The sequence below is a fragment of the Hyperoodon ampullatus genome (assembly GCF_949752795.1).
Source record: "Hyperoodon ampullatus genome assembly, chromosome: 14".
Classification (NCBI taxonomy): Eukaryota; Metazoa; Chordata; class Mammalia; order Artiodactyla; family Ziphiidae; genus Hyperoodon; species Hyperoodon ampullatus.
In genome coordinates, this window is record NC_136927.1 from 44506813 (window position 1) to 44517766 (window position 10954).

Here is a 10954-nt window from a genome sequence, read left to right on the forward strand (position 1 = left end):
TATTATCTAGTTTCATCCTCATAACAACCCTACAGGGATGGTATTATTATCCTACTTATCCTTACATTGTAGCTGAAGATGCTGCAGCCCAAAAGGGTAGGTGATCTTTCTGGGGGCACCCAGCGTGAGTTTGTGACACCAGCATTCAGATCCTGCATCTGCAGGGGCCCCGATCGGGGGATTTCTGGCTTCTCTTTGCATTTATCTAATACAAGGAGTTCTCACCTCCCATGGCACTTATCACTCCAGCCGTTGGGAAGCTCTCCCTTAGGACAGGCTGAAATCTGCCCCCTCTGAGTTCTGGGCCTCAGCAATACTAGTCCTCACCTCCTCCTCCCCTGGACATGGTTTTGGGCCCCTTCTTGTCCTCCACCCTGCTGTAGATGATCTATGTCCCTTTCATGGGTCAGAGGTCAGATCTGGCCCATCTACAGAAAGGGATTGAGTTGAGTGTCACCTCCCTTTCCTGGGCACCCACTCCTAGTGACCAAAACCTTCAGCCCTAGCCTGGTAGGGGTGGAAACTCCAGGTGAGATCTACATTCAGGATGTTGACTTTTTGAACGGAAATGAAGTGGCTAGTGGTTTCAGAGACCAGCTCCAGATGTGCTCTCATCCCCACCTGCCTCCTGTTTGAGGAAGTGGAACTTCTCTGGATTTCTCAGGGTTCTGGTAAAAAGCCCTACATTCCTGAGACTCTTCATATAACCAGAATCCTTCATATAACCAGGATTAATTGCTCTAATCCAAAAGAATGATAAAACCTCACTTATCTCTTCCCGAGAGGCCCAAATCATTACAGCCCGAACAAAGTTCCTAGGTTAAGACCCCAAGGTCCCAGGAAGCCTGGAGCAGCTCCCTCAGCGGGCCAGCATGAAACATGCAAGAACTTCAAGTGTTCAAGAAGGAATGAGCCCCAGAACTCAGAGACAAGTCATAAAAGCAGAGGTGTGCTAGGAGCTATCCGACTCCTGGGGAGATTTATTTACTTGCCAAAATGTTGGAGTAAGAAGATCTTTAAGGGGGGCTTCCCTGGTGGTCCAGTGGTTAAGACTCCACACTTCCATTGCAGGGGCCACGGGTTCGATTCCTGGTCAGGAGCTAAGATCCCTCATGCTGCAAGGCGTGGCCAAAAAAAAAAAAAAAAAGAAAAAGACTTTTAAGGAGGGAAGGGGGACAGCTGCTTCCTTCTCCTTTATAAGCAGGGAAAATAATTCTTCCTTGATTCTCACCTATGGGGTGTCTGGCTACTCTCATGGGACAATTGACCTAGCTCTTGTCGAAGCTCAGACTAACAGAGACGGAGAGTGGTCGAGGGAGAAATGAACAAATCCAGGAAAAGGCTGAGAGGCCAGAAGAGAAGGACAGAGTGAGTCTCTGTGTTTATTCATTCACTAAGTATTTACTGAGCACCTGCTGTGTGCCAAAGACTTTGTTCAAAGTTGGAGATGAGCAGTGAACAAAATTTATATTCTGGTAGGAGGTGACAGACAAGAAACCAACAAGTAAAATATATCATGTGTCCGATCGTGATAAATGTTATGGAGAAAAATAAAAAGGGGAACGGAGATGTGAGATTTAAAATCAGGGAGGTAGGAAAAGCCCCACTGAAAAAGTGACATGAGGTAAAGATCTGAGGGAGGAGGGGGAGGCAGCCACGCAATAACTGGGGTTTGAAAGAGTGTTCCAGGCAGAGGGGAGAGAAATGCAAAGGCCGAGGCGGGAGTGAGCAGAGGGAGAGGTGAGTGATGACTAGCGTGTGAGGACTTTGGTTTTTAAATTGAGATTTGAAGGATAAGCCTTGAGGCTCTCGGCTGCAGGCTCTGGATCTAGTTCATTCATTTATTCAGCTGTCCCTCTATCACTCATTTTCCAAGCACTTAGGGAGGCCCACTTTGCCCCATAGCTTGTGCTGAGCACTGGAGACACCAACAGGGAAAAGGCTCTCCCCTCAGCCCTGCAGGAAGAAAAACTTTCAGGGTTGGGGGAGGTTCTATTCTCCCGCATGTGGAAATAATACTGCTGGTGTGACTTTGGAGAGCCTTAAGCCTGGGGAATAAGTGGGTGACAAGCTGGGGAGGGGGCCACGGGCAGGGAACGGGGGAGGCTGGAGAGTGCGGAGGTCGGGGTGAGGGAGAAAGGGGAGACTCCCTTCAATCATGTTTCTGTCTTTTCCGTGGTATGAGAGGCCCTGTCTCTGCTGGCTCTGAGCTCTGGCTCCAGGCTGGGCAGGAGAGAGGGCAGTGGGATGGGCCAGGACAGGTGGCTTTGACATGTGATGCTTGTCCGCTGACCGCTCAGTCCTCACTTTTAGAACGGTTTCCAGAAGTGATGGAAGGGGATGGGCAGGGCAGCTAAATATAGTCCTGGGGCCAGAGCTCAGCCTGGGAGGGTCTGTCTGCTATTCAGTGTGGGCCCATCACCCGTGGTGTCCCTTGTCCTTGGTCTGAGCTCGGTGCTTCCTTTTCACCTGTCTTCAGACACAGCTCTGACCCACCTACAGTTAGGCCTGACCTTGACTGGGCCTCTTGCGAGTCGCTTTTTGTCCAAGATCTCCAACCAGACCTGTGAGTCCTGCGGGTCCTGCCGGCCTGGGGATATGGGGGAGGGGAGGGCTGCGGGCCCTGGAGAGGTGAGAGGAGGGGGGGGAGGGGCGCTGGAGAATCTGGGGTTGGGGCTGAGGCCTGGGGCTAAGTCGGGGGAAGGACAGGGGGTAAGACCGTGTTTGCAACCCAGCCTCGTGTTTAGGAACTGGGATTGAGACCGGGTCCCTGATAGGGGCTATTTGGGGGGCCGGGGCTGAGAACCGCAGTTGAGGCTGCCTTTGGGACTGAGAGGGGGTCCCCTTCCCTCCCTTGGCCGGAACCAGAGTCCCTTCCTGTTTGAGATGAGAGGCCTCTATAGGCTGGGGCTCCTCCCTGCGGGGCTGCCAACCCGGCCTGGGGCTGCGGCTGGCCCGGGATTGTGGCTCCGCTGAGCCTCCCTGACCGACACCTCCTTACCCAGGCCCGCAATGTCGGCTGCACCCGGCCTCCTGCACCAGGAGCTGTCCTGCCCGCTGTGCCTGCAGCTGTTCGACGCGCCCGTGACAGCCGAGTGCGGCCACAGCTTCTGCCGCGCCTGCCTGGGCCGCGTGGCAGGGGAGCCGGCGGCGGACGGCACGGTGCTCTGCCCGAGCTGCCAGGCACCCACGCGGCCGCAGGCGCTCAGCACCAACCTGCAGCTGGCGCGCCTGGTGGAGGGGCTGGCGCAGGTGCCACAGGGCCACTGCGAAGAGCACCTAGACCCGCTGAGCATCTACTGCGAGCAGGACCGCGTGCTCGTGTGCGGCGTGTGCGCCTCGCTCGGCTCGCATCGCGGCCACCGCCTGCTGCCCGCCGCCGAAGCCCATGCGCGCCTCAAGGTGCGGGGGCGGGCGGCCTCCGGTGGGGGGCGGGGGCGGATGGGGTTGTTGGACGGGTCGGGGTCGGGCCGATCGGGCCTCTTGAGCTTTAGGGCCCGGGGCGCCTGGAGTTGCCGGGTACGCGGGCGGGGCGGGGCGGCTAGGGAATAGGGGGGCTGATGAGCTGAAGGCGGAGCTTGGCGGAGACCCGAGCCTTGAAGAGGCGCTCGGAGACCGGCCTCGGCGGGATAGGCGCGCCAGCTGGAGCGCGCCGGAGATGCGGGGGACTCAGCCACAGGGCGGAGTCTGCGGAGCCGGGGGCTGAGCGAGGACTGAGTCGGTGCCCGCGGCCCAGGCGCGCAGGCTCTGCTGCTGGGCACAGGCCCGGGTGAGAGGGGCGGGGCTGGCCGGGGGGGGCGTGGTGCTGGGCGGGGCGGGCACACAGCTGCTGGGCGGTGGCCCCCCCGCGCCCCTGGAGCAGCCGAGCTTGTGCGGGCCTGACCGTCACCAGATGTGGCCTAATCCAAGGGGACCCGGGAGGCCAAGGCACGCCTGGGTACGCACCTCTGTGCACAGGCCCAGGCTGGCACCAAGACCCAAGTCCAGGCTGTTACTGTGATTGGAGCTGGAAGTTCCGAACGCTTCCAGAGCCCACACACAGTTGTGCGCCCCGAGGTTGGCGCTCTCCATGGAAGCCCAGCAAAGACACGCAGACATTGGCAAATGGGGACACAGGCACACGCTGGCTCAGCTGTCATACGTATGGCAAATCACACGCATGCAGCTACAGGAGGGTTTATGTATACACAGGCCCAAGGAGGTCTGTCATGAAGCATTTATAGGGTCGTTGGAAGAATAAACGACAGGTGCAGGGGCGGGAGGAGGCGGGGTCTTGGAGGCATGGAGCGGTGCTCCGTCTCCGTCTCCGCGGTGCAGAAGCTGCCACCGTCTTCTCCTCGCGCTGCTGTTTTGGGGGGTGGGGGGTGGGTAATCTTTGCCCACAAACATCAGCGTTGCAATGCACTTCTCCTTGGCCTCCAGACTCCTAGAGGGGGTAGACCCCGCCCTGAGGCTGGTATTCGAGGGCCCCAGTCTCCCCCAGGGGCCCAACTTCACCATACCTCCGGCTTCAGACTTGCACAGTCCAGCTCGGTGCTGGCTGGTGGTCCCTAACCCAGTGCAGGAGCCTCCTCCACCCAGGAGCCCTCCCTACCCAGACGCACCTCTGCTGATAACCACAGAACTCCTATCCTTATCCATCTTTATCTGCGAAGAGAGAACAGAGTCCGTGAAATGGGACAGGGCACCAGGCAGCCCAGGAGCCTCGAGGGGGCAGGTGGGGTGGGATACAGTCTGCCAGGGTCTGTACCACCCCAACCCTAAGCCGCAGGGAGGGGCTGGCTGGAGGTCTGAAATGGGGATCCCTGGAAGGAGCCTGAAGGAGGAGCGGGGCAGGAAGCCTGGGGTGGGACTGAATACCTGGGTCCTTGGGGAGGAAGAGGGGCTGGGTCCAGAGACCATGTGCCAGACCCAAGTATGGTTGAATGGGATCTGCCGGGTGAGGGGGATACTCACACCCCCCTGAAGCCGTACTGCCTCCTCCTGCACGCCTCGGAGTAGGAGACAAGCCTGTCGGTAAGATCCACCACACACCACGTCATGGAGCACTGCTCCCCACACCTCCTAACTGCGGGATGTTCTGAAAGTCTCTGTGCAGCCCCCAGCTTCTAGGGTGGCATTGTGCTTGGTCCCCATGGCTCAGCCTTTCTGCCCATGAACCTCGGACGGCTGAGAGCCACCAGGCCCACCCTGTCCTGCAGCAGGCAGGGCTGTGGCCCTGCAGGACGTCTAGGGCAGGAGACTGACCTGGCGGCTGGCCACGGGAGCCCATTGTCCAATTCCTGTGGGGATTCATCAGCAAACAGTGCCTAGAGGGTCTCCCAGCTTCCTTTAGGGGGAGGTGGGAAGGAGGCTGCCAATTTGTCACAACCAGAGGTGAGGTGGGGATGACTGTTCCCATTCTGCAGAAGAGCAAACTGAGGTTGGAAGCCATGGAGGCATGTCTGCTTCCAGGGCCGTGCACCTCCCAGCAAACAGTGGCTTTGGCTGGAGGTATAGGAGCTCCCCTACACCTGCATTTCAGGAATCACAAACTGACAGACCTAGAGTAGGAGCTGACCCACAGATATTTTTGGTTCATCCATGCAGAAGACATTTTTATTAAAATGTCTACCCCCAGAGCCCACCGGTGTGCAGGGAGGCTGATTAGGGTGTTTTGCTAAGGTTCTGCTTTTAGGTGTAGGGTGAAGGCCAGGAATAGGAGGAGGCTGCATTTCTTCTTTACACATCCTCTGCTCACCGTGGAAACCTGCTGTGTGCAAAGCCCCTGCCCCCCAGTGGAGGAGACCAAACCACATTTGTGATTATCATCCTCACAAATACCTGTGCTGCGGGGTTGTCTGCTGAGGGGATGGAATCAGGGAAAGAAGGCAAGGCTAGGGAGGACTTACCTAGCCAGACAACAGGAGGGTGAAGCATTCTAGACCTCAGAACCAGTACCGGCAAGGGCTTGAGACCAGTGTGTGTATGGTAAGATGCCAGCCTGGCTGGAAGAGAAGCTGGCGCTGAGGCTGAGCCAGAGGGAGCAGGTTAAGTGGGGGAGGTGGGCAGCAACATCACTTCTTTATGTCTCACCCCCCAGACGCAGCTCCCACAGCAGAAGCTGCAGCTGCAGGAGGCGTGTATGCGGAAGGAGAAGAGTGTGGCCGTGCTGGAGCATCAGCTGGTGGAGGTGGAGGTGAGGGGCTCCGCACAGCAGAGCCCGGGGACTGGGGGTCTAGGCTGGGGGCTCCCAGCCAAATGTTTCTGTCTGTCTGTCCCCACAGGAGACAGTGCGTCAGTTCCGGGGGGCCGTGGGAGAGCAGCTGGGCAAGATGCGGTTGTTCCTGGCTGCACTGGAGGGCTCCTTGGACCGCGAAGCTGAACGTGTACGGGGTGAGGCAGGGGTAGCCTTGCGGCGGGAGCTGGGGAGCCTGAACTCTTACCTGGAGCAGCTGCGGCAGATGGAGAAGGTGCTGGAGGAGGTGGCAGACAAGCCACAGACTGAGTTCCTCATGGTGAGCACTGGATGGCTTTCCTCTCTGCCCCTCAGCCAGGGTTCAGGTCTCAGAGACCTCATTCCATTGTCAGGCAGGGACCCTGAGGTCCAGAGAGGGGCAGGAGCAAGCCAGGGTCACACACTGAGGAGGGCTGCACCCCAAGCTGGCCATTATGGTTGTTTAAGTTGGACACTGCACAAGGACACTGTATCTAAGTGGGCACCATTCATATCATAGATATTGTAGGTCTGCATATTTATTAGGACAATTTTTTTACCAGGTGGAATTAGTTTCTTGAGGAAGGGGGTACTTTATTCTTTTTTAAATTAAAAAAATTATTTGTATTTATTTTATTTTTGGCTGGGTTGGGTCTTCGTTGCCTACATGTGGGCTTTCTCTAGTTGTGGCGAACGGGGGCTACTGTTCATTATGGTGCGCGGGCTTCTCATTGCGGTGGCTTCTCCTGTTGCTCTAGGCATGCGGGCTCAGTAGTTGTGGCTCGCAGGCTCTAGAGCGCAGGCTTAGTGGTTGTGGCACACGGGCTTAGTTGCTCCGCGGCATGTGGGATCTTCCCGGACCAGGGCTTGAACCCGTGTCCCCTGCATTGGCAGGCAGATTCTTAACCACTGGGACACCAGGGAAGTCCCAGGAGGGTACTTTTTTCTAATTCACACAGAGGTAAAGGGCTAAGGGTGACCTTGAATTCTGGGTTTCTTTTGTCTTCTCTGATTCTTCCTGGTCCCACACTCAGCATTTCTGTGGTCCACCCCGCCCTCAGAAGTCTCCAGTGTCCCCACTGCCTGCTCAGCTCCATTCTCTTTTTCTCTCTTTCCAGAAATACTGCCTGGTGACCAGCAGGTGAGATCAGCCTGGCCCTGCCCCCTTTCCCACTTTGCCCTTGTCTGCCAGGGACACTGGCTGGCTCACCCTCTACTCCCATTCAGTCCATTGCGATTCCCCTGCACTTTGTGTGGATGTAGAAAAGAACCCAACCTGTCCTTCTCCTCAGGGACCTTCCAGACTGGTCCTGGAGACAGGCAGGGACACATGACACAGGAATCACTCAGTGCTGCTGTGGAGGGGAGGGGGTGGCCAGGGCAGGTTTTCCGGAGGTGTGCATTGTAGAGCTGGATGCTGAAGGAGTGAACAGGAGTTGGCTAGGTTAAAGAGTTGGTGGAAGAGCATTGCAGGCAGAGGGAACAGCAGTGCAAACCGCTAAGAGGGAGGGAAGATGAAGCTGGTGAGGCAGGAGGGGCCCAACTGTGAAGGGCGGAGGAGCTGGACCTTATCCTAACAGGAGGCTTTAAAAAAATTCTAGTAAAATATTCATAACATAAAATTTACCATTTTAACCTTTTGTTTGTTTGTTTTTGGTGCGGCTTGCGAGATCTTAGTTTCCTGACCAGGGATCGGCAGTGAAAGCACAGAATCCTAACCACTGGACCGCCAGGGAATCCCCCATTTTAACCATTTTTAGTGTCATTTTAAGTTCAGTGGCATTAAGTACATTCATATTGTTGTGTAACCATCACCGCCATCCATCTCCACAACTTTTTCATCTTCCCCAACTGAAACACCAACAGAGGAGTTTTAAGCCAGGATGTGATGCGGTGGGGCTGGTGGCGGGGGGACCCTGGAACTCCACCACAGCACGCGTCCTCCTCTCTTCTGGGTACTCCCGCTTGCCCTCCCCCGACCCCGTGCCTTCTCCAGGAAGTCCCTTCGCACACACCTCCCCCACCTCCCCCCAGGCTGCAGAAGATCCTGGCAGAGTCACCACCACCTGCCCGTCTGGACATCCAGCTGCCCGTCATCTCAGATGACTTCAAATTCCAGGTGTGGAGGAAGATGTTCCGAGCTCTCATGCCAGGTACTGGGAGGGTCTCGCTCTGGGTTTGCGTTTGTATCTGTGTGGTTGATGGGAGGCTCCGGCCACATACAGAGAGGCCTCCCAACCCCAGCTGGGGAGGTCATCCAAGAAGGGCCCACTGCCCCTTTCCCTCGGGTTTTCCCTGCACCTTCATAACCTGTGCTCAGAGAAGGATCTGAAAGGGCGTGGGGTTTTCAGGTGGGTGACTGACATGGTGAGGACACTGCTCACTGAAAGGATGTTGCTGCCGGCAGCAGGGGAGGCTGGGGCCCGGGTTTGAGCCCTGCATGATCCTTGGCCCGTCCCTGCCCCTGTTGGCCAGTGGAGATGATGATCCCTGCTAACTGGGGGCTGAGGACCTGCAGAGATGGAACCCTGCGGTCAGACACTGACTCTGGCCTGCGGCTGGGGAGGCCCAAGGGCTCAGCCTCCTCTCCCCAATAGCTAAAGCACATTGGGGTGCTGCAGGTTACAGAGCTCCAGGACACGTACACAAGGCTGGTGCAGCCCTCACTGGTGGGAATGGAGGGACCTCCATTTTATCCAAGAGAAGACTAAGGCCCAGAGACTGGATCAAGACTGAGGTCACACAGTGGGGTGAGGTAGGGACTGGCCTAGGACCAGGCTTCCTGACCATCTCCTGCTCTGGGGCCTTAGACGGCCAGTGACATGCCTTGTATCGACTTAATCCTGCCCACAACCCTGGAAGGAGGCAATTATGGCCCCGTTTTACAGCTGAACAATCTGAAGCCCTGAGAGGTGTGGTCTTTGGCCCCCACCAGTAAGCAGAGAGGGGCTCACTTCCCAGAGATGCCGGGAGGATTAGAGGAGACGAAGCTGGTCCACAGGTGGGTGGGCAGAAGGCTCGCGGGAGCCACACCCGCAGGGCCTGACCCTCCTCCCTCTGGTGGCAGCGCTGCAGGAGCTGACCTTTGACCCGAGCACGGCCCACCCAAGCCTGGTGCTGTGTGCCTCGGGCCGCCGCGTGGAGTGCTCGGAGCAGAAGGCGCCGCCGGCCGGAGAGGACCCGCGCCAGTTCGACAAAGCCGTGGCGGTAGTGGCGCACCAGCTGCTCTCCGAGGGCGAGCACTACTGGGAGGTGGAGGTGGGCGACAAGCCGCGCTGGGCGCTGGGCGTGATCGCGGCCACGGCCGGTCGCCGCGGCCGGCTGCAAGCAGTGCCCTCGCAGGGGCTCTGGCTGCTTGGGCTGCGCGAAGGCAAGATCCTGGAGGCTCACGTCGAGGCTAAGGAGCCCCGCGCCCTGCGCACCCCCGAGAGGCGGCCGACGCGCATTGGGATCTACCTGAGCTTCTGCGATGGCGTCCTCTCCTTCTACGACGCCAGCGACCCCGACGCGCTCGAGCTGCTCTTCGCCTTCCACGAGCGCCTTCCCGGGCCTGTGTACCCCTTCTTCGACGTGTGCTGGCACGACAAGGGCAAGAACACTCAGCCGCTGCTGCTCGTGGGGCCCGACGGCGGCGGCGAGGCCTGAGCTGCCCGCCGGGTTTGGGGAGGGGTGCGGGGCCCTGCCGGCCTGGAAGGAGAGACGGGTCGGTTTGCCGGGCTTGAAGGCAGGGCAGAGGGGGTTGGGGACCGGGGACTCCAAGCGTTCTGAGAACTTTGGGGTTGGCATGAACAGGGGACTGCCAGCCAGGGGTTGGGGTGGTGGTGGGAAAGGGAGATCTGAAGTCAGGTCAGTGGGGGAACTCCACTTGGGGAACCAGGAAAGCCCCAGGGTTCTGGGAAGAAACAGATTGAGGAAGCGTCACGGGGCTTGGGGAGAATTGCGTGGAGGAGCTGGAGAACTCTGTAGAGCAGCGGTCCCCAACCTTTTTGGCACCAGGGACCGGTTTCGTGGAAGACAATTTTTCCACGGATGGAGGTTGGGGGCGGGGGTGTGGGGGATGGTTCAGGCGGTAATGCCAGCGATGGGGAGCGATGGGGAGTGCAGATGAAGCTTCGGCTGGCTTGCCCGCAGCTCACCTCCTGCTGTGCCACCCCGGTTCCTAACAGGCCACAGACTGCCACCGGTCCGTGGCCCTGGGGGTTGGGGAGCCCTGATGTAGAGTAAGGAGCCCCTGCAGCCTCATACTCTGCTCCCCCTTGGGGGCCTCCACTGCCAGGGTCCAGACTCACTGTAGCAAGAGGCCTTCCACTTGGTGATTCCCCAACTGGAGCATGCGTCAATATCACCTTTTCAAAACACCTAACCGTTCTGGTTCAGTGCGCCAGGGCAGGTCAAAAATGTGCCTTTCTAACAAGTCCGCAGGGGGCGCTGATGCTACAGGTCACAAGCAGGATCACACCTGAAGCATCGCTGACTTAGCCATTCTTCTGTTCAGTCAGCTCTCTGTTATAGAGAGTCAGTTATCACATAGCTATCAGCTATGAGGCATAGAAAACCCAAAACATATTCCTCCATGAAACAGCTGTTTAAAAACTGCCAGAGGGCTTCCCTGGTGGCACAGTGGTTAAGAATCCACCTGCCAATGCAGGGGACACGGGTTCGAGCCCTGGTCCGGGAAGATCCCACATGCCGCGGAGCAACTAAGCCCGTGCGCCACAACTACTGAGCCTGCGCCCTAGAGCCTGTGAGCCAGAACTA

The 10954-nt window shown here is 58.0% G+C and overlaps 1 protein-coding gene across 1 annotated transcript; it reads left to right on the plus strand.

Annotated features, from left to right (window-relative positions):
• Positions 1-3012: 3012 nt before the first annotated feature.
• Positions 3013-9841, plus strand: TRIM72 (tripartite motif containing 72; the record flags this gene model as incomplete). The annotated part of the gene is made up of 6 exons (XM_079719625.1): positions 3013-3402; positions 6083-6178; positions 6267-6497; positions 7315-7337; positions 8231-8349; positions 9264-9841. 6 exons carry the CDS (start codon positions 3013-3015, stop codon positions 9839-9841), a joined length of 1437 nt encoding a protein of 478 aa, XP_079575751.1.
• Between the last annotated feature and the right edge of the window lie 1113 nt (positions 9842-10954).